At 37.0% G+C, this 23,283-nt stretch overlaps 1 protein-coding gene across 1 annotated transcript in view; it reads right to left on the bottom strand.

Annotated features, from left to right (window-relative positions):
- Nucleotides 1-20,727, bottom strand: part of ABLIM2 (actin binding LIM protein family member 2) — a 470,688-nt gene extending 449,961 nt beyond the window's left edge. Inside the window, exon 1 of the mRNA XM_053704169.1 lies at nt 20,544-20,727. Within this exon, the coding sequence (XP_053560144.1) occupies nt 20,544-20,553 (10 nt within the window). The 5' untranslated portion in view covers nt 20,554-20,727. The remainder of the gene's footprint in view (nt 1-20,543) is intronic.
- Nucleotides 20,728-23,283: the final 2,556 nt, after the last annotated feature.

Genomic DNA, 23,283 nt, shown 5'->3' on the forward strand with positions numbered 1-23,283 from the left:
TTCCATTAGCAAAAATGCTTCAGGTAAAAGTTATTCAGCAGCATATCCACATATGCTGTGAGGGAGGGCCCGTGCATCAGTATTCAAACACTACAAGCTATAAAGAGTCAGCAGAGCCTTATATGACACAAATTAACTCTTCACAGGCACAATACTCACTAGCTCTCTGAGCTTGAATGCTGGTGCACAGACCCTAACAGCATATGTGTGTATGTCGAAGAAAACCAGTGATTACTTTTACTAGAATCATTTTTGTTAATGGAAGTACTGTATATTGCAAAAATGCTTCTATTTAAAAATGAAATGAACCCATGCACATTGCACATTTGACCCTTTAATGTCACTCAATTTTTATGTAAATACAGTGAATTTCTTAATAGCTATCAAATGTTCTGACCATCTGATACATTTTAATTGTGTTTGTAAATAAACAGAATAAAGGAACAATCTAGCATATAAATAAAATGATTTACAGTGTGATAACTGTTAAAACCCCATTTTAGAAGATGAGATAACTTTTGGGCCACTTCCTACAAATAGAAGCTCTTGTTCTTGATTTCAGATGTATTTCTTACCAAATCTGAAAATAGTGCTTACTCAATCAATAATTGGAAATAATGAAAAAAGGGTTAATTCAAAAGAAGCTTAATGTAACCTTAATAGGTGTAATAGGACCAATGTATATGTCAGTTTTGGTTGGATTCCCAGTTTTGATTCTATAAGAACTAATTAACAACCAAAAACTAATTTTTGGGAATTTTTCTAGTGAATACTCATTTGCAGCTGTGAGGTTTTAGCAGTCAAATCCATTCTGGCTGTAATCGTTCCAAACATGAGCTTCTCATATCATCTGGAACCAAGTTATCAGGAACTGACAATGAATAGATTAGAATCAGTTCCAGAAATAACTACAGTTACATATATACAATTGCAAAACAGAAAAAAAAACGGGTTTTGCGATAAGGTAAAAAAGCAACATTAACAGGTCCTAACGCTGTTTTTTCACTACTGCTGCTATTAAGAGTCTTGCAGGTTTAGGGGCACCGCACACTTTTTTGGCCTTACCGCAAACCGACTTACGTAAACTTCGTAAACCCTTTTTTCAATGTGACTTGCATAACGCCGGTATTACAAGTCTGTCCTGGGAGGCCAAAAAGTGAGCGGTACACCCTCTACCTCCAAGATCCGTAACGCATTCTAAAGTCAGTAGTTATGCGTTTTACACTACAACGCCGTAGCATAAAACTCATAACTAAAGTGCTAAAAAGTACTCTAACACCCATAAACTATCTATTAACCCCTAAACCGAGGCCATCCCGCATCGCAAACACTAAAATAAAATTATTAACCCCTAATCTGTCGCTCCGGACATCGCCGCAACTATAATAAACATATTAACCCCTAAACCGCCGCACTCCCGCCTCGCAAACACTAGTTAAATAATATTAACCCCTAATCTTCCGCCCCTAACATCGCCGCCACCTACATTATATTTATTAACCCCTAATCTGCCGCCCCCAATGTCGCCGCCACTATATTAAATTTATTAACCCCTAAACCTAAGTCTAACCATAACCCTAACACCCCCTAATTGAAATATAATTTAAATAAATCTAAATAAAATTACTATCATTAACTACATTATTCCTATTTAAAACTAAATACTTACCTATAAAATAAACCATAAGCTAGCTACAATATAACTAATAGATACATTGTAGCTATCTTAGGGTTTATTTTTATTTTACAGGCAAGTTTATATTTATTTTAACTAGGTAGAATAGTTATTAAATAGTTATTAACTATTTAATAACTACCTAGCTAAAATAAATACAAATTTACCTGTAAAATAAAACCTAACCTAAGTTACACTAACACCTTACACTACACTACAATTAAATAAATTCCCTACATTAAATACAATAAAATAAATTAAATTAGCTAGATCACAACCCCCCCCCCACTAAATTACAAAAATTAAAAAACAAATTACAGATCTTTAAACTAATTACACCTAATCTAATAGCCCCCCCAAAATAAAAAAACCCTAGCCTAAACTAAACTACCAATAGCCCTCAAAAGGGCCTTTTGCGGGGCATTGCCCCAAAGAAATCAGCTCTTTTTCCTGTAAAAATTAATACAAACACCCCCCCCAACAGTAAAACCCACCACCCACACAACCAACCCCAAATAAAATACTAACTAAAAAAACCTAAGCTCCCCATTGCCCTGAAAAGGGCATTTGGATGGACATTGCCCTTAAAAGGGCATTTAGCTCTATTGCAGGCCCAAAGCCCTAACCTAAAAAATATACCCACCCAATACACCCTTAAAAAAATCCTAACACTAACCCCCGAAGATTCACTTACTGGGAGAAGTCTTCATCCAAGCGGCAAGATGTCCTCAACGAAGCCGGCAGAAGTGGTCCTCCAGACGGGCAGAAGTCTTCATCCAGACGGCATCTTCTATCTTCATCCTTCCGGGGCGGAGCGGGTCCATCTTTAAGACATCTGACGCGGAGCATCCTCTCCAAACGATGGCTTCTTCGTAATTAATATCTCTTTAAGTGACGTCATCCAAGATGGTTTCCCTTAGATTCCGATTGGCTGATAGAATTCTACCAGCCAATTAGAATTAAGGTAGAAAAAATCCTATTGGCTGATGCAATCAGCCAATAGGATTGAACTTCAATCCAATTAAATGATCCAATTAGCCAATAGGATTGAGCTTGCATTCTACTGGCTGATTGGAACAGCCAATAGAATGCCAGCTCAATCCTATTGGCTGATTGCATCAGCCAATAGGATTTTTTCTACCTTAATTCCGATTGGCTGATAGAATTCTATCAGCCAATCGGAATCTAAGGGACGTCATCTTGGATGACGTCACTTAAAGAAATATTCATTACAAAGAAGCCGTCGTTTGAAGAGGATGCTCTGCGTCGGATGTCTTGAAGATGGACCCGCTCCGCACCGGAAGGATGAAGATAGAAGATGCCGTCTGGATGAAGACTTCTGCCCATCTGGAGGACCACTTCTGCCCATCTGGAGGACCACTTCTGCCGAGTTCGTTGAGGACATCTTGCCGCTTGGATGAAGACTTCTCCTGGTAAGTGAATCTTCGGGGGTTAGTGTTAGGATTTTTTTAAGGGTGTATTGGGTGGGTTTATTTTTTAGGTTAGGGCTTTGGGCCTGCAATAGAGCTAAATGCCCTTTTAAGGGCAATGGCCATCCAAATGCCCTTTTCAGGGCAATGGGGAGCTTAGGTTTTTTTAGTTAATATTTTATTTGGGGGGTTGGTTGTGTGGGTGGTGGGTTTTACTGTTGGTAGGGTGTTTGTATTTTTTTTACAGGAAAAAGAGCTGATTTCTTTGGGGAAATGCCCCGCAAAAGGCCCTTTTAAAGGCTATTGGTAGTTTAGTTTAGGCTAGGGTTTTTTTATTTTGGGGGGGCTATTAGATTAGGTGTAATTAGTTTAAAGATCTGTAATTTGTTTTTTATTTTCTGTAATTTAGTGTTTGTTTGTTTTTGTAATTTAGCTAATTTAATTTAATTTATTTAATTGTATTTAATGTAGGTAATTTATTTAATTGTAGTGTAGTGTTAGGTGTAAGTGTAACTTAGGTTAGGTTTTATTTTACAGGTAAATTTGTATTTATTTTAGCTAGGTAGTTATTAAATAGTTAATAACTATTTAATAACTATTCTACCTAGTTAAAATAAATACAAACTTGCCTGTAAAATAAAAATAAAGCCTAAGCTAGATACAATGTAACTATTAGTTATATTGTAGCTAGCTTAGGGTTTATTTTATAGGTAAGTATTTAGTTTTATATAGGAATAATGTAGTTAATGATGGTAATTTTATTTAGATTTATTTAAATTATATTTCAATTAGGGGGTGTTAGGGTTAGACTTAGGTTTAGGGGTTAATAAATTTAATATAGTGGCGACGACGTTGGGGGCGGCAGATTAGGGGTTAATAAGTGTAGGTAGGTTGCAGCGACATTGGGGGCGGCAGATTAGGGGTTAATAAATATAATGTAGGTGTCAGCGATGTTGGGGGCAGCAGATTAGGGGTTAATAAGTATAATCATTATAAAAAAGGGAGATACTACAACAACCGCAATTAGATTGTTATAATGCATAGACAGGGATTACAGCACATATTTTTTATATAATTTTTAATTAGCTTTGTAAAATTCTAAAGCTTTAGAATTTTACAAAGCTAATTAAAAATTATATAAAAAATATGTGCTGTAATCCCTGTCTATGCATTATAACAATCTAATTGCGGTTGTTGTAGTATCTCCCTTTTTTATAATGATTATCTAAATATTTAAAGGGTCTGCACATTGGTTATTATTTTTTCCTTCATATAAGGTTTTGTTTGCACCTGGGCGTTGCCATACAGTCCTAGGTAAAGAATTATTAATCTGGCTCTACTAGCCTCCCTTTCCCTACCCTTTTTCTTAATAAGTATAATGTAGGTGGCGGCGATGTCCAGAGTGGCAGATTAGGGGTTCATAAGTATAATGCAGGTGTCGGCAATGTCGGGGCGGCAGATTAGGGGTTAATAAATTAGGGTTCGGTTAGGGGTGTTTAGACTCGGGGTTCATGTTAGGGTGTTAGTTGTAAACATAAAATGTGTTTCCCCATAGGAATCAATGGGGCTGCGTTACTGAGTTTTACGCTGCTTTTTGGCAGGTGTTAGACTTTTTCTCAGCCGGCTCTCCCCATTCATGTCTGACTTAAGCAGCGCTGGTATTGAAGTGCGGTATGGAGCTCAATTTTGCTCTACGCTCACTTCTTGCCTTTTAACGCCGGGTTTGTAAAAACCTGTAATACCAGCGCTGCAGGTGAGTGGTGAGAAAAAACTGCTTGTTAGCACCTCACAGCTCCTAACGCAAAACTCGTAATCTTGCCGATGGTATTTCAGAAACTCCCCATAAAAGAATACAATGGGGTCAATTTATCAAGCTGTGGCGGACAGGGGCATACAAATGCGCCCCTGTTCACCGCAGCTCGCCTCTGGCGGGCTGAATTCCACTGCCGGAATTCAGCATTGCACACGAAAACTATTTTGCGATTGCATGCAATCCTGCCCCCTGTCAATTACGTGCGGGCAGGAGCTGTCAATCTCCCCGGCCGGATGAGACCGGGGAGATTGAAATTCGCCACCTAAGAGGTGGCGAAAGGTTAGGGAAGCAGCAGTCTAATGACCGCTGCTTGTTGAAGGGACATGAAACCCAAAATGTTTTGTTCATGATTCAGATAGAGAATACATTTTTAAACAACTTTCCAATTTACTTCTATTATTTAATTTGCTTAATTCTCTTGTTATTCTCTGCTAAAAGGTTTATCTATGAAAGCTCAGGAGCAGCAGATAACCTAGGTTTTAGCTGCTGATTGGTCGCTGCATATATATATATATATATATATATATATATATATATATATATATATATATATATATATATATATATATATACCGATTGTCACTGGCCCACCCATGTGTTTAGTTAGAAACCATTAGTGCATTGATGCTCCCTCAACAAATGATACCAAGAGAATAAAACAAATTAAATAATAGAAGTAAATAAGAAAGTTGTTTAAAATTGTATTCTCTATCTGAATCAGGAAAGAAAATGTTTGGGTTTCATGACGTCCCTTTAATGACAGACTGCAGTCATACAGGGGCGAAGCCTACCGAAGGCTTTGATAAATCGACCACATTATATTACATTATTTTATACTATATATTTTATTAGTTAGTTTAATTTCTGAATTTTCTCAAGTTTGATTGGGAAGTTAAACTCTGGTAATATAACATGTTATTTTACATTGAATATCCTAGGTTGTAAAGGTACAAACAAATTAAATAAATGTATGTGTGTGTTATAAATGTAAGTCTTCCTGTACTTACATTATGTTAAATATTTGCCTCTTTATCTACAAGGGATGGCAAAATTCTTTGTGCAACCAAACACTCACTTCTGAAGAGATTATTTACTAAAGAAACACTCTTTATTCTGACAGGTGAAAACTTTCATACAAACACAAAAAGGGTGTTGTGATCTTCAGAAGTTGTTGTCGAGATAAAGAAACACTTTCCCCAATAAAGGCTGTAAAACATTTACATTTTCTTGGCAAGAAAAAAACAAAATATAGTTGATTTGATCACTGTTATTGCTACTCAAGTTACCCCAGTTTCCCCTCACAGACAGGGGAGTAGTTCCTACACATACATCTGATCACCCCTGCTTAACCCCTTTCTATTTTTTAAGGGACTACGCAGTATTCATGAGACTTTTCAAATAATATCACCAGAATATGTGACTTTAAAGTGAATCTAAATTTTCACAAATGAAAGCCCTGTTTTTTAAATACTATTAAAAACAGGGGCACTTTCATTCATGAAAGTTTGCATTGCAGCCGTTTTTTTTAAATACTTACATTTTAATCCTTTTAATTTTAGAACACCGAAACATTCCCCGCCCTAGGTCCTCTCTTCTTACGTCAGAAATGAAGAATCCGGCTTCCTCCAATAACGGCTTCCCCCCAGATCAAACATTGCCTGAGGTCATGCTGTGATTGGAGGAAGCCGGATTTGTCATTTCTGACAAAAGAAGAGACGACTTGGGGGCGGGGGAATCGCTGCTCCGGTGTTCCAAGCTTGCAAGGAATAAAAACGGCTGCAATGTAAACTTTCATGAATAAAAGTGCCCCTGTTTTTAATAGTATTTTTTAAAACAGGGCTTTCATTCGTGAAAATTTATATTCACTTTAAACCTTTATATCTCAGTAACCACTGCTTGTTATTTCACCAGACAAAAAAGTACCTACTAGGCAATAAGATGTTATCCTTATCAGTCATTTGTGCTGTAGCTTCACCTAATTGTTTCCAATGTTTAGATATAGAGAAAAGTACATTTGTTACAACTCGTAATAACTCAACAGTACTCAATTTACTTTGAATTTTTAGCATTTTTGGTCACTGAGTGCACCCACAAAACTTCCAAATTTCATTAATGCATTTTAAAGTTACAAGCTCCTGAACAACATTGTATAGTTTACTGAGCTTAAGATAGAGCTGATATATATTGTTATATAAATTTACTACTAGTGAATATGGAACAGATTTTTTTTAAGAACTTCCTTATATAGTCTGTATATAAAAATTACAATAAAATCAAGCAAAATATGATTAAGACATATAAATAACATGGGAAAAAGGGATTCAAAATGGTTGATTACCTCTGCAATTTTTAAATACCTAAAGCAACCAAGGGGTAATCAATATCTCAGCTTTAGATGATTGTGTCTAAAAATAAGATCATGAACGCTTCCTGCATATTAACCACTATCATCTTACAATCCTGAAAAGTTTAAGAAAGCAACCATTACTAGAGATGTGCAGCCAAGATATTTTCATTTCGGACAAAATTTATGTTCCGAATATTTAGGAAAAGTAGTTTCCCCCGAATATTCGGTGGCTGCACTATTCTATATTTGTTTAGTTTAAAAAGAAATGAATACTTAATTTTAGTTAAACATTTACATTAGTTTTCATTTAAACAAATGTAAATGTTTCAAAGCAAGGACAAAAGTTCACCTGTAGCTACAATACTTACCTTAATGTGCTCTGGAGAGCATGGAGAGCACGCTAAGGTAAGTATTAAAGGGACTTTTCAGTCCAAATTTAAATGCACATAGATGAATTACATATTTGTATAGAAACATATTTACAATATACATGAATTAGCAAAAATGCTTCTAGTAAACGTTAGCACTATTTTAGTGTTAATATTTTTCTCTGCACGTGCATTTGAAGCATAGCTAGATATTCTCAGTGAACTAGCATTTTAAATACTGCAGCTGCTCAGAGCACCATTGGGGCTTGTATCATATATTAGCAATTGATAAATTGAGTCATTACCAGATGGTACAAGCACCTTAAGTGCTTTGCTTAAAATGCTGGTGCACGGTGCATACTTAAATACACTTTTGAAACAGCTATAGTTTTTATTAGAAGCATTTTTGCTAATACGTGTATATTACAAAATGCTTGTATTCAAAACTGAAATGCATTAATGTGGATTCCCATTTTGGCTTGAATGTCCCTTTAACCCCTTAAATAAAATAAACAAATGACTACTGGTGTATTTTTATTTTTGTCATTTTCTTTGTGCATTTATTCGGATATATTGATAGCTTCCAAAATTCTACAAGTCAAAAGAAAATGGAATTGAACAATATTATTTTTTGATTATGTAACTTATAACAGATGATTTTGTCCCCACATCAATGATAATGAGAAAGAATATTTGCAAGATAGATACCTTATCTTAGTCAAAATAGAAAAATCACAAGTAATTCAGTGTCAGCCCTTAGTCCATGATGGTGCACAGCAAACTATATAAAATATGGGCTCTTAAAGGGACATTATACACTCATTTTTTCTTTGCATAAATGTTTTGTAGATGATCTATTTATATAGCCCATAAAGTGTTTTTTTTTTAAATAAATGTATAGTTTTGCTTATTTTAAAATAACATTGCTCTGATTTTCAGACTCCTAACCAAGCCCAAAAGTTTTATGTGAATACCGTCAGCTACCTTCTCCAGCTTGTTCCTGTTTGTGTAAAGGGTCTTTTCATATGCAAAAGAAGGGGGGGGGGAGTGTCTTATTTGCCACTTGCAGTGGGCTTTCCAGCTACCTTTTCAACAGTCAAACTGACAGCTTCTAAGTAAGTTTAGAAACAGTTTTATACTGGATTTTTATATCAGTATCTGTGCATCTTATTCTTTATAGTAATGTCTATTACATGCAGTTATATGAAAATGAGTGTATACTGTCCCTTTAAGTTAAACAGATACAAACTGAAAGGACATAAATGTAGGTGTAAGCACTTAATTAATTTGAAAAGCAGAATTTAAAGTAATAATGCAATGGTTACATGCCAGAGAAGTTTTTTTCTATACATCATACAGAGTCTCTGTATCCCTTGAGAAACGCACAAAGGGTACTGGACATAGAATAAAGACAGAGGCCTAGATTACAAATGGTGCACAATCAATGATGTAGGGTGCACTATTCATACCATTACCCAGGCTGAGATTAGCGCACAATCTGGCATTACACATGAACGTTAAAAATATGTATTTTTTTTATTGAAATAAATGTTTTAAAAGTGATTTAAAGGGATATGGTGTATGGCAATATGTTGGACTGGGAACAGTTCAAAGCTGTACGTAAATATATGTAGCCATATGTGTTTATGTATATGTGTAGTGTGTACATATGTCTGTGTCAGAATTTTATTAGCCGGTGTTAGCTTTTTAGGCAGGACCCCATAGAAGTGTTCTTAGGCATTTAGCGTGCATATGCTATCCTAGTTCCAGATGTTATCTCGCCCTAGACTTTCACGCTAGCACTAACATATTACTTTTTTTTAGTTATTTATTTTATCGATTTTCAAATAAACAAAACTGTCAGCAACAATAAGATGTAACAGCAAACATAGGCTATGGCTTCAAATAATACATATTGTAATAATGTTAACAACAGTATTTATAGAGATCTGACAAGAGAATATTGTGTATAATTGGCCCCTGAGGAGACAAAAGTAGATGCTTTTAAGGGTCTATGAGAAAAAAGTAAAAAAAAAGAAAAAACATTTGTACATGCGCCAACTAGGCCAGTGCTTTGGGCAGGATTAAGGGCTAGCACATTTGGAAGGGCAGCTCTATGGCATGATACTCTATTCCTTCCACATATTTGATTTAATAATTGTATTACAAATCATACCTGGTTATCTAGGGGTAGCCATGGACTCATATGGAGTCACTGGACTCCATATGTAAGAAAAATATGAAGCTAAAATATTTTGAGACAGGGTAGGTTTGTCAGTTTGCAGCAGATTTCCAAGAGAAGATCAACAACTAAATATACCACTGATAGGAGAGGATATTCCTTTTCTACCAAACAGAGAACATCCCACCATAGTGTCTTATAAAATACATGCACTGTCTCTTAGATCACATTAATCCAGAGTCTCCAACTGTCCCACATTTTGGGGTATTGCCATGGATTATTCCTTTGTCACTTACATTGTTTTTATTCTTTTATTCAGGTCTGAGTTTATAAAAAGGGACAGTGAAATCCTTCACCTTTCAGCTCATAATGCCCAAATCAAGCTCTGTCATGCCCAGCTCCACCCATGGGACCCCTCAGCTCTTTCCCACCTTTCCAGGACATGCCACTAGACCAAGGGAATGCTGGGAGGTTTGCTTTAACCAGTTGTTTCACACTTATGATATGAGCCCACTATAAAAGATCGAAGAATGGTTATCTGAAGGTTCAAGAGCCTTATGATGGTTATTGCCTTTCACATAGAATGCTAATTAATTGTTTAATAACTGCAGAATTTGTTGAAATGTTTCACAAAATAGTTAGCTTAAATGACAGGAACACAAAAAGCAATAAAATGTTTCACGGCCAATGAATACACTTTTTTTTTGTAGAAAATATAATTCTGTTACATTTATGGGATTAATAATGGTTAGTAAGAACATGTACTACCCAACAGGTGGCAGAGTTCAATATAGTATAGGGATGCTACAATTAATATTCTTAGGACAGATTTTTGGTGTCTATCAGACTTTGCATAGTTATCATATATGTGTCAATCTTCCCAAATACACCTCCTTCACGCCCTCTCAACCCAAGTTCCAAAACACATTGCACGTTGTTTTGTGCATTACACATAAAAGAGAGAGGGCTTCAATTTCAATATTCAAAACATTGTAAATTTGCTCTGGCAAATCTGTAAATGGATATTATAAAATGGTGCCTGCCTCCTAATGTTCACACAAGACTTTGCTGAAGTATATCAGATCACATCCAAAAGTATATCTGTCTTCAGAACTAGACATACAGCCAAACCCAGAGGTATATTTTAGTTTATTATGTGCGTCAGTGGGGAAAAAATATGCACTATAGTTAGTTACCTTAGTTGCATATAAACAATATTGTATCTGTGTGGTTTGAACACAGGTAAACAATTTGAACATATATGTCTTGAAGTAGTTTTTTATTCACCTTATCAAGCAAAAAGTAACCATGTAATTAAGGCTGCAACAACTAATCGGTAAGTTTGATCATAAAAATAGTTGTCAACAAATGTCATTATCAATTAGGTGGTCAGCGATTAGTTGGTCAGTTGCACAGCACCAGCTGCTTTAATCTGATGATCTACTGCAACTAAGATTGTGCAAAAAAATTGAATTTATTTTTTTTAAAATCTTTTTTCTATTCAATTAATTGGACAATAATAATCTGATTAATCGGATAGAAAAAAAAATAATAAATATTTTTTTTTGCACAATACCATGTGCAGGAGTTCATGGGATTGAAGCAGCAAGTGCTGTGCAATTAACCAACTAATCGCTGACCACCTAATTGATAATAAGATTCTTTGACAACTATTTTTATGATCAATCTTACCGATTAGTTGTTGCAGCCCTAAGTGATGTAATATACACATTCTCTTACCTCTACATATATAAATAAACATCAACTACAGTGTTGTGTAGCTGGGCAAAGCAAGCACAGTTGTGATAACATGGAGTCTCTGCCAGTGGTTCTAAGGCAGGGAGTTAATCTGGAATGTCACAGCTTGTAGCAGGTGTCATGGACATTTGGGGCTGATGGATAAAAGACCCTAAATTTGTCATAAAATGCAAAACATCACAGGAACTCATGGCATATGCAGCAGGCAAATACTGTATGTGGTCATGTGTAGGCTTACCATAATTTTTAAAGGTGAAACTGGGACCACCTGGTGCGGTGCCAGTGGGGGTGTGGTCAGGGGCGTGGTCAAGGGACGTGGCGATTACCGGTTCTTTTAAAGTAGTAGCTTTTATGTACGTAATGTTTTGTGGATACTCTACCCTTCCTCAGTCAAACAACAAGTGAATCACACAGTTTAAATAGACCATAACACCACCCCCAAGTGAAAAAGGCACCATTACGTTGTCATGGCAACCCATACACAACATTACCAAATAAATCATTCATCTAAATCTCAGATTCTAAATAATGCCAAACATCAGGCATAATTACCAATTTCCTAAAATAGTGACAAGCATATACATCACACAATTTAATTTCTGCAGGGTAATATGTGTTTTATGTGTCTAATTAAAGGGACAGTCAACACCAGAATTTTTGTTGTTTAAAAAGATAGATAATCCCTTTATTACCCATTCCCCAGTTTTGCATAACCAACACTGTTATATTAATACACTTTTTACTTCTGTGATTACCTTGTATCTAAGCATCTTCTGACCGCCCCTAATCACGACTTTTAGTTATTATCTATTGACTTGCATTTTAGCCAGTTAGTGCAGTGTCTGCCACTAGCGTTATCACAATGTTATCTATATGGCCTACATGAGCTTGCCTGTGAAAAGCAAATAAAAAAGAGGCGGCCTTCAAGGGCTTAGAAATTATCATATGCTCCTTCCTAGGTTTGCTTACAAAAGAATACCAGGAGAACAAAGCAAAATTGTTGATAAAAGTAAATTGGAAAGCTGTTTAAAATTACATGTCCTATTTGAAAAATTAACGTTTTTTTTTGGACTTGACTGTCCCTTTAAGGAACAGAACCGAATACTGATTAGGCATAAATACAACATTGAATGTAATAAGTCAAAAAGAAACACATACCTGCTAAAGCTGTTTAATAGGCTACGCTATACCATAACGCAAGAAGTTTACAGCCAAAATGCTATTCAGCATAAAGTAAAGCAAGATCCACGCCAAAAATCTTACCTGTCTGCACTTCCTGGTCATACCCATATGATTCCCCTAAACATGTATCACTGATGATGTTATCATAAACCAAGTAGTACTACAAAATTAAAAAAACTCTATGTTGCTCACTCAGCCTGTATGACTAAATGAAAACTTTGATGGACACGAAGTATGTAACAAAGTATCAGCATCCAACTATGCTGGAGAGTCACAGTCAGGTAATTTTGAATAATGTGTCCAGGTTTAAGGCGGTCTGAAACCCGGACACATGATTTGAAACCCGGAGGTGGCAACCCTACTGGGACAGAATGATCAACCGGGTGGGACACTGGGACAGTGCCTCCAAACAGGGACAATCCCAGTAAAAGTGGGACTTCTGGTAAGCCTAGTCATGTGACCTACTGCTCTATTGGTAGTGAGTCACATGCACACTATAATCATCACTCTAACAGTAATAACAGCAGCATTCATGCTACAGCATCTGTATGTGCGCATGTGCCCTATTGCTCTATTGGTAGTGAGTCACATGCACACTATAATCATCACTCTAACAATAATACCAGTAGCATTCTTGCTACAGCATCTGTATGTGCACATGTGCCCTACTGCTCTATTGGTAGTGAGTCACATGCACACTATAATCATCACTCTATCAGTAATAACAGCAGCATTCTTGCTACAGCATCTGTATGTGCACGTGTCCTACTGCTCTATTGGTAGTGAGTCACATGCACACTATAATCATCACTCTATCAGTAATAACAGCAGCATTCTTGCTACAGCATCTGTATGTGCACGTGTCCTACTGCTCTATTGGTAGTGAGTCACATGCACACTATAATCATCACTCTAACAGTAATAACAGCAGCATTCTTGCTATAGCATATGTATGTGCACATGTGCCCTACTGCTCTATTGGTAGTGAGTCACATGCACACTATAATCATCACTCTAACAGTAATAACAGCAGCATTCTTGCTACAGCATCTGTATGTGCACATGTGCCCTACTGCTCTATTGGTAGTGAGTCACATGCACACTATAATCATCACTCTATCAGTAATAACAGCAGCATTCTTGCTACAGCATCTGTATGTGCACATGTGCCCTACTGCTCTATTGGTAGCGAGTCACATGCACACTATAATCATCACTCTAACAGTAATAACAGCAGCATTCTTGCTACAGCATCTGTATGTGCACATGTGCCCTACTGCTCTATTGGTAGCGAGTCACATGCACACTATAATCATCACTCTAACAGTAATACCAATAGCATTCTTGTTACAGCATCTGTATGTGCGCATGTGCCCTACTGCTCTATTGGTAGTGAGTCACATGCACACTATAATCATCACTCTATCAGTAATAACAGCAGCATTCTTGCTACAGCATCTGTATGTGCACATGTGCCCTACTGCTCTATTGGTAGTGAGTCACATGCACACTATAATCATCACTCTAACAGTAATACAAATAGCATTCTTGCTACAGCATCTGTATGTGCACATGTGCCCTACTGCTCTATTGGTAGTGAGTCACATGCACACTATAATCATCACTCTACCAGTAATAACAGCAGCATTCTTGCTACAGCATCTGTATGTGCACATGTGCCCTACTGCTCTATTGGTAGTGAGTCACATGCACACTATAATCATCACTCTAACAGTAATAACAGCAGCATTCTTGCTACAGCATCTGTATGTGCACATGTGTCCCTACTGCTCTATTGGTAGTGAGTCACGTGCACACTATAATCATCACTCTAACAGTAATAACAGCAGCATTCTTGCTACAGCATCTGTATGTGCACATGTGTCCTACTGCTCTATTGGTAGTGAGTCACATGCACACTATAATCATCACTCTATCAGTAATAACAGCAGCATTCTTGCTACAGCATCTGTATGTGCACATGTGCCCTACTGCTCTATTGGTAGTGAGTCACATGCACACTATAATCATCACTCTATCAGTAATAACAGCAGCATTCTTGCTACAGCATCTGTATGTGCACATGTGCCCTACTGCTCTATTGGTAGTGAGTCACATGCACACTATAATCATCACTCTATCAGTAATAACAGCAGCATTCTTGCTACAGCATCTGTATGTGCACATGTGCCCTACTGCTCTATTGGTGGTGAGTCACATGCACATTATAATCATCACTCTAACAGTAATACCAATAGCATTCTTGCTACAGCATCTGTATGTGCACATGTGCCCTACTGCTCTATTGGTAGTGAGTCACATGCACACTATAATCATCACTCTAACAGTAATAACAGCAGCATTCTTGCTACAGCACCTGTATGTGCACATGTGCCCTACTGCTCTATTGGTAGTGAGTCACATGCACACTATAATCATCACTCTAACAGTAATAACAGCAGCATTCATGCTACAGCATCTGTATGTGCGCATGTGCCCTACTGCTCTATTGGTAGTGAGTCACATGCACATTATAATCATCACTCTAACAGTAATACCAATAGCATTCTTGCTACAGCATCTGTATGTGCACATGTGCCCTACTGCTCTATTGATAGTGAGTCACATGCACACTATAATCATCACTCTAACAGTAATACCAATAGCATTCTTGCTACAGCATCTGTATGTGCACATGTGCCCTACTGCTCTATTGGTAGTGAGTCACATGCACTTTATAATCATCACTCTAACAGTAATACCAATAGCATTCTTGCTACAGCACCTGTATGTGCACATGTGCCCTACTGCTCTATTGGTAGTGAGTCACATGCACACTATAATCATCACTCTAACAGTAATACCAATAGCATTCTTGCTACAGCACCTGTATGTGCACATGTGCCCTACTGCTCTATTGGTAGTGAGTCACATGCACACTATAATCATCGCTCTAACAGTAATAACAGCAGCATTCTTGCTACAGCATCTGTATGTGCACATGTGCCCTACTGCTCTATTGGTAGTGAGTCACATGCACACTATAATCATCGCTCTAACAGTAATAACAGCAGCATTCTTGCTACAGCATCTGTATGTGCACATGTGCCCTACTGCTCTATTGGTGTGAGTCACATGCACACTATAATCATCACTCTAACAGTAATAACAACAGCATTCTTGCTACAGCATCTGTATGTGCACATGTGCCCTACTGCTCTATTGGTAGTTAGTCACATGCACACTATAATCATCACTCTAACAGTAATAACAGCAGCATTCTTGCTACAGCATCTGTATGTGCACATGTGCCCTACTGCTCTATTGGTAGTGAGTCACATGCACACTATAATCATCACTCTAACAGTAATACAAATAGCATTCTTGCTACAGCACCTGTATGTGCACATGTGCCCTACTGCTCTATTGGTAGTGAGTCACATGCACACTATAATCATCACTCTACCAGTAATAACAGCAGCATTCTTGCTACAGCATCTGTATGTGCACATGTGCCCTACTGCTCTATTGGTAGTGAGTCACATGCACACTATAATCATCACTCTAACAGTAATAACAGCAGCATTCTTGCTACAGCATCTGTATGTGCACATGTGTCCCTACTGCTCTATTGGTAGTGAGTCACATGCACACTATAATCATCACTCTAACAGTAATAACAGCAGCATTCTTGCTACAGCATCTGTATGTGCACATGTGCCCTACTGCTCTATTGGTAGTGAGTCACGTGCACACTATAATCATCACTCTAACAGTAATAACAGCAGCATTCTTGCTACAGCATCTGTATGTGCACATGTGTCCTACTGCTCTATTGGTAGTGAGTCACATGCACACTATAATCATCACTCTATCAGTAATAACAGCAGCATTCTTGCTACAGCATCTGTATGTGCACATGTGCCCTACTGCTCTATTGGTAGTGAGTCACATGCACACTATAATCATCACTCTACCAGTAATAACAGCAGCATTCTTGCTACAGCATCTGTATGTGCACATGTGTCCTACTGCTCTATTGGTAGTGAGTCACGTGCACACTATAATCATCACTCTAACAGTAATAACAGCAGCATTGTTGCTACAGCATCTGTATGTGCTCATGTGCCCTACTGCTCTATTGGTAGTGAGTCACGTGCACACTATAATCATCACTCTAACAGTAATAACAGCAGCATCCTTGCTACAGCATCTGTATGTGCACATGTGCCCTACTGCTCTATTGGTAGTGAGTCACATGCACACTATAATCATAAGTCTATTAGTAATAACAGCAGCATTCTTGCTACAGCATTTGTATGTGCGCAGTGACCAAGTGCGCAAGTGCACGGAACGCGTATGCAACGCTGAGTACCTGCATATCATCCTGGAATATTTTTGGATTCTTATGACTCATGTTTTTATCCTATTTGGATTGATAATAAACTTTTTTGTATTAATCTTTTAACCTGGGAGTTCTAGTGCACTTTTTCTACTTTTGTCTTCTGTATGTGCACATGTGCCCTACTGCTCTATTAGTAGTGAGTCACATGCACACTATAATCATCACTCTATCAGTAATATCAGCAGCATTCTTGCTACAGCATCTGTATGTGCACTCCTGGTTCCAATCTTATTGGATTATTTTACATATATATATATATATATATATATATATATATAGGGGTGGAACAATATCACAATAGTTTATTAGTCAAGGGTTAAAAGCTACTTGCCCAGAGGGAAAAAGTTACTAGTCCACTTAATGTTAAAGATAGGAAAAATCTAATTTCTAAGTCTTCCGCTGCAATATTTAAGTCGTCCGGGACTAGTGAACCACTGGAGATTTCATGCCCTGTATATATATATATATATATATATATATATATATATATATATATATATATATATATATATATATGACATGTTACTAGTCCAGTTGGAAAAGTTACTAGTCCACTCAATGTTAAAGATAGGAAACGTGAAAAAAATTATTTTCTCCTCCACTGAAATGTCTTCCTCATCTGAGACTAGTGAGAAGTGATTGGAAGTTGAATGGTTGTAGAGTCGGTGGGTGGAATTGGGGAAGTAATTAACCCCCAGGTGATACTGTTACCTCCTTTGCTAATGGGGTGAAATGGGAGGGAGAGGCTGGCATGGCACCAAGTCTTATAAACATCTGGTGTATGCTTTTTAAGGGGGAACCTTCGCTAACATTTTCTGTTTACCACAACTTCATTTTAAATAATTAATGAAAGTTTCTCACCAAGGCATGAAATACCTCAAAAATATTACACTATAAAGTGATATTTCATATTTATGTGAAAACGATAGCCACGCCCCTGCACATAAAGATAACACAGTAAAATGAATATATTCATCATGTTTCATCTATATCTGCTTCACAAGTCACGATGTATAAATACAATACTCTAGCACTGATTCATCTACTGAATAATTCATTGAAATTACACATCATGGCTCATGTGTAAAACACAAAAACTTCACCAGCTAAACTGTGCATAGGATTAAACCCTTCACTGCCTGAGACATATGCATCACATTGCTGTAGAATTTTATGCAGCCTTCGCTGGCAGCCAAATGGTTAAATCATCTATTCTGATAGGCATTGGGGTTATTATGAAAAATACTTACAATGAACACTAGGAAACTTTTATGTTAATTGCACTTTTTTTTTTTTTTAGAAATGATACCAGATTAAAGGAACATGAAACCCCAAATTTTTCTTTCATGATTTAGGTTGAACATACAATTTTAAACAACTTTCCAATTTACTTATATTATCAAAACTTCCTCCATTCTCTTGGTATCATTTGTTGAAGGAGCAGCAATGTACTACTGGTTTCTATCAGAACATATGGGTGAGCCAATGACAATCGGTAAATATATATATATATATATATATATATATATATATATATATATATATATATACATACATATATTTACAGCCACCAATCAGCAGCTAGAACCTAGGTTCTTTGCTGCTCATGAGCTTTCCTAGATAACCCTTTCAGCAAAGGATAACAAGTGAAGGAAGCTAATTAAATAATAGAAGTAAATTGGAGAGTTATTTGAAATTGCATGCTCTGTCTAAATCACGAATGTCTAATTATTACTTTACTGTCCCTTTAAGTAGCCCATTCATCATCTAATATCAACTGAATACATTATATTTCTATGTATTTTTAATTCAGTTTTTATATCAAGTAAACTCAAGCTAATGCTGTGAATCTATTGAAACTAATGCTTTACTTTATTGCAGAAATATTACAAATGACTGCCCCTCTGTGCCACAAACAGCACACAGTACCATACAATCTATCAGAAAACTGGAAATTAAGCAACAAAGTTTTCATATTTAATGTATAACTAGTGTATGATATGTACCTGTCTTTAAATCTATTGATAATGTGCACTACTGTCTTACAATAAATAAATAGATCATTTAAAAAAAATAAAAGAATGATAAACAGATTTCCTCGGAATATACTTTCCACTGTAAATTGCTTTTCCTATTAATTGTTGCTGGAATATTGTTTGCAGGACCCTGATAATACTGTTTGACAATACATATAATGCATCTGCTGTTTGCAGCAAATGAATAGAGCACTCATTTAATTATGAATGGTATCTGACTATGCCGTGTCTGCATAGCATTAATATAGTGAAAATTACATGCAGTTTATTGGCAAGCTTTAACCCCTTAACTACTGGAGACAGCTGCTATTCAAGAAAATATTGCTATGCAGCCAAAGGGTTAATGGTCTAATACATTTGCAACAACCAAGGAACTGGAATGACCATCAGAACACTTACATTCTGTTTTAGTGACAGCTGCTAAACTTCTGACAACAAATCTAAATATAGCATCATTTTAAACCACTGTTTTAAAACACTGCATCTATATAATGTGGTATGAGAAAATCTACAGATACATTATGAGAATAGAAACCCTGTGCACTTTAATTACAAACACTTATGAATAGCAATGCATATACATTATTGCAATGCCCACATACCAGGCAGCTCACTTTTACCATACCTAGATGAATGTAATTGAATTTGCTCATGTTCTGCAGTGGGTGGTGCTGTTTAAAGTGACCCATCTTTTTCCTACCAAGCAGTTATTGGGAGTATGGTCAGGTTTGCACTAAACTGTCATCTACAGACCTCAGCTTTGTAAGAAAAAAATGCTCTCAGCTGTCACTGCAATTATAAATCGTCCATATCATACGTTTTGCTTCACACATCTTGAACAACAACATATGGGCCAGCAATTTTGGACTACTCCACTTCTGCAATGCTGCAATGTCGTGATTTGGAAATCATATAACCTTCAAAGGCAGACTCTTTAAGTAGTTTTATTATTTTTTCCCTTTTATCCCCAACTGCAAGATAACCAGCAGCATATGTATGATCCACTACGTAGACTTGGCTTAAATGAAAGACGCATCAAAATTCCAAACCCACATTGATGGATCAGTTTTGAAAAGCCAATAACCAAAGTAACAAATTACAGAAAGTGCTGTATTAATATTAATATACCTTTATATGCGATACCCATGATTCTTCTGACATGGAAAAATACAGATATCACATAAAATAATGTATAATGTTTTAGTGCATTAACTCTTAAGAAGCCAGGATGGCCTACAGACCATTACAAAACCCCCATGGAAAGCTGAATACATTCAGACATTCTAATACCATATATACCAGCATCCTGGATTTTACACATAGGTGCTTTATATGCAGGATACTAACCTGCACTCATGCTGTCTCCTCTAGCTTCTCGAATACATCCAGCCAGAGATAATATCCAACCCAATGCAGCGTTTTGAAGAACCTCTACCTGTTACGCATCAAACAAGCAGATGAATCTGTAGTATGGTCCTAATAAATTCTGTATCCCCAGCAGCTGCTGTATCTGTGTCTCTCATGCACCAGCATTCAGCTACAAATTCATCTCCTCCCCTTGTCACAGCCTCTAGTCCTTTTAATCTCTTAAGGTGGATTTGCACAGTTACTGCCCATTTAATAATTCATGAGGTGACTACAGTACAATTTGCTCAGTTCTTGTCTAATACTATATGTATTTATTTTTCTACATTATAATGCAGCAGTTTAACCTTTTTTAAATACTTTTTTTTTTCAAAGCTTACAGCAGCAAAATTCTGCATTCCATGATATATTGCAAAATTAATGTTACATTAATTAGTAAACACATTTTTCAGTGTTGGCTTTTCAGTATAGAAAAGTTCAATGTGGAATACAAAACTCTTATATTTGTCTCTGGGAAGTGGAAGATCTAGGGGCAAAGGGATTTGTTTTGGCCCCCATTATAATTAAAGGGATAGGAAACCCAGTTTTAAACAATTCTCAATTTTACTTATTTTTCTATTTTGTTTTGTTTTCTTGGTATCCTTTGTTGAACAAGCATACCTAGGTAGTCCCAGGAGCTGTTGTTATTGGCTCACCATGTGCATTGCTGTTTCTTCAACAAAGGATACCAAGAGAATTAAACACATTAGATCATAGACATACATTGGAAAGTTGTTTAACATATTCTATATCTGAATTATGAAATAAACATTTTGGGTTTCATTTCCCTTTAATACTTAGTGGTAGCAAGTACTTATAGTACAACAATTATTTATGTATTTATTTATCTGGTGTAAAGTGATACTGGCTTCCATTTTAACTAGATTTACATATTTACTTTGACAAGTGCATGAAAATCTTTGTGTTAAAGGGGCATGCAAAAAGTTGTTCATATTGCATGCTCTATCTGAATAATGAAAGACATTTATTTTTTCAGACTTCTAAGTTTAGTTAATATTATATTAATATATTAAGGAAACAAATTAGGAAGTATCTATAATGATAAGTAGCTGATCAAGGTCAAAAGGGTCAATAGAGTAAAACAGTTTATATGGTAAACAATGGCATAATTTGGCCACATTTTGTTTAAATCCTGTCAGTGTAATTAGCTCATATGAGACACACACACTTAATAAATTTAATACTGTTTCATTAGCATTTGTTGAGCAGGAGGCCAGCCCAAGCTGCTCTAGATGATTTATGATACCAACTATATATACTTTGCTTCTCTCGATCCAACTTCCCCATCCAACTACCACCCGATTTCCCCACTCCCTCTTGCCTCAAAGCTTCTTGAAAAGCTAGTATATGCATGTCTATCCCATTTCCTTACATTAAACTCCCTCCTTGACCCGCTGCAATCTGGATTTCGCCCCCTTCATTCCACAGAGACAGAAATTGTTAAGGTTACCAATGACCTACTTACAGCAAAATCCAAAGGCGCCACTTCTCTCTGCTTATCCTCCTTGATCTGTCTGCAACCTTTGATACTGTCGACCACCCTCTTTTGCTCCAAACCCTCCAATCCTTCGGCATCTGCGACACAGCTCTCTTGTGGTTCTCTTCCTATCTGTCTAACCGTATCTTTAGAGTAGCCTTCTCTGGGGCATCGTCTGCCCCGTTACCACTTTCTGTTGGGGTACCACAAGTCTCTGTCCTCGGTTCCCTTCTCTTCTTAATCTAAAAATCATCATTAGATTCTTTAATAAAGTCCCACGGGTTTCAATATCATTTGTATGTCTATGACACCCAAAACTACCTCTCTGCACCAGAACTATCTCCTTCTTTGTTAATCCATGTCACTAGCTGTCTCCCTCATATCTCATCTTGAATGTCCTCTCACTACCTCAAGATAAATATCTCTGAAAACTGAGCTCCTTATTTTCCCCCCTTCTTCCAAAATCTCCACCCCCCCCCATTTCTCTATAACTGTTGATAACTCCATCATTACCACAAACTCACATGCCCGATGTCTTGGGGTCACACTTGACTCAGATCTCACATTCAGTCCTTGGCTAAAGTTTCCCCTTAAAAACATCTCTAAAATTAGATATTTCCTTACACAAGACACAACTAAGATTTTAATCCACTCTCTCATCCTTTCCAGCCTCGACTACTGCAACTTAATCCTCTCTGGTCTCCCTAGCTGCCGCCTAGCTCTTTTACAATCCATAATGAATGCCTCTGTCAGGCTCATCTTCCTTACACGTCACTCTTCATCTGCTGCACTCACCTCTCTGCCAATCCCTTCACTGGCTTCCTCTTGCCTCTAGGATTCAACACAAAATTCTCACTCTGATACACAAAGCCCTCAACTGCACTGCTCGCTCCCAACATCTCAGACTTTGGGGCCAATTTATCAATGTCTGGTGGACATGATACACTGTAGCTTATCATGTCCGCCAGACATAGCTGAATGCCGCCCCCTGAAGGCTTGCGCTGAAAACAGGTGTAACAGGGGTATTAAGGGTCATTTGGCCCTTGATAATTCAGCTGCCTTGTTTCCAGATACTCTCCCTCCCATCCCCTTTGCTCCGCTCATGATCTCCTACTCTCCTCCACTCTTGTTACCTCCTCACATTCCAGTTTACAAGACTTCTCCAGACTGGCTCCCATTTTCTGG

This window comes from Bombina bombina, chromosome 2 (assembly GCF_027579735.1).
Source record: "Bombina bombina isolate aBomBom1 chromosome 2, aBomBom1.pri, whole genome shotgun sequence".
Classification (NCBI taxonomy): Eukaryota; Metazoa; Chordata; class Amphibia; order Anura; family Bombinatoridae; genus Bombina; species Bombina bombina.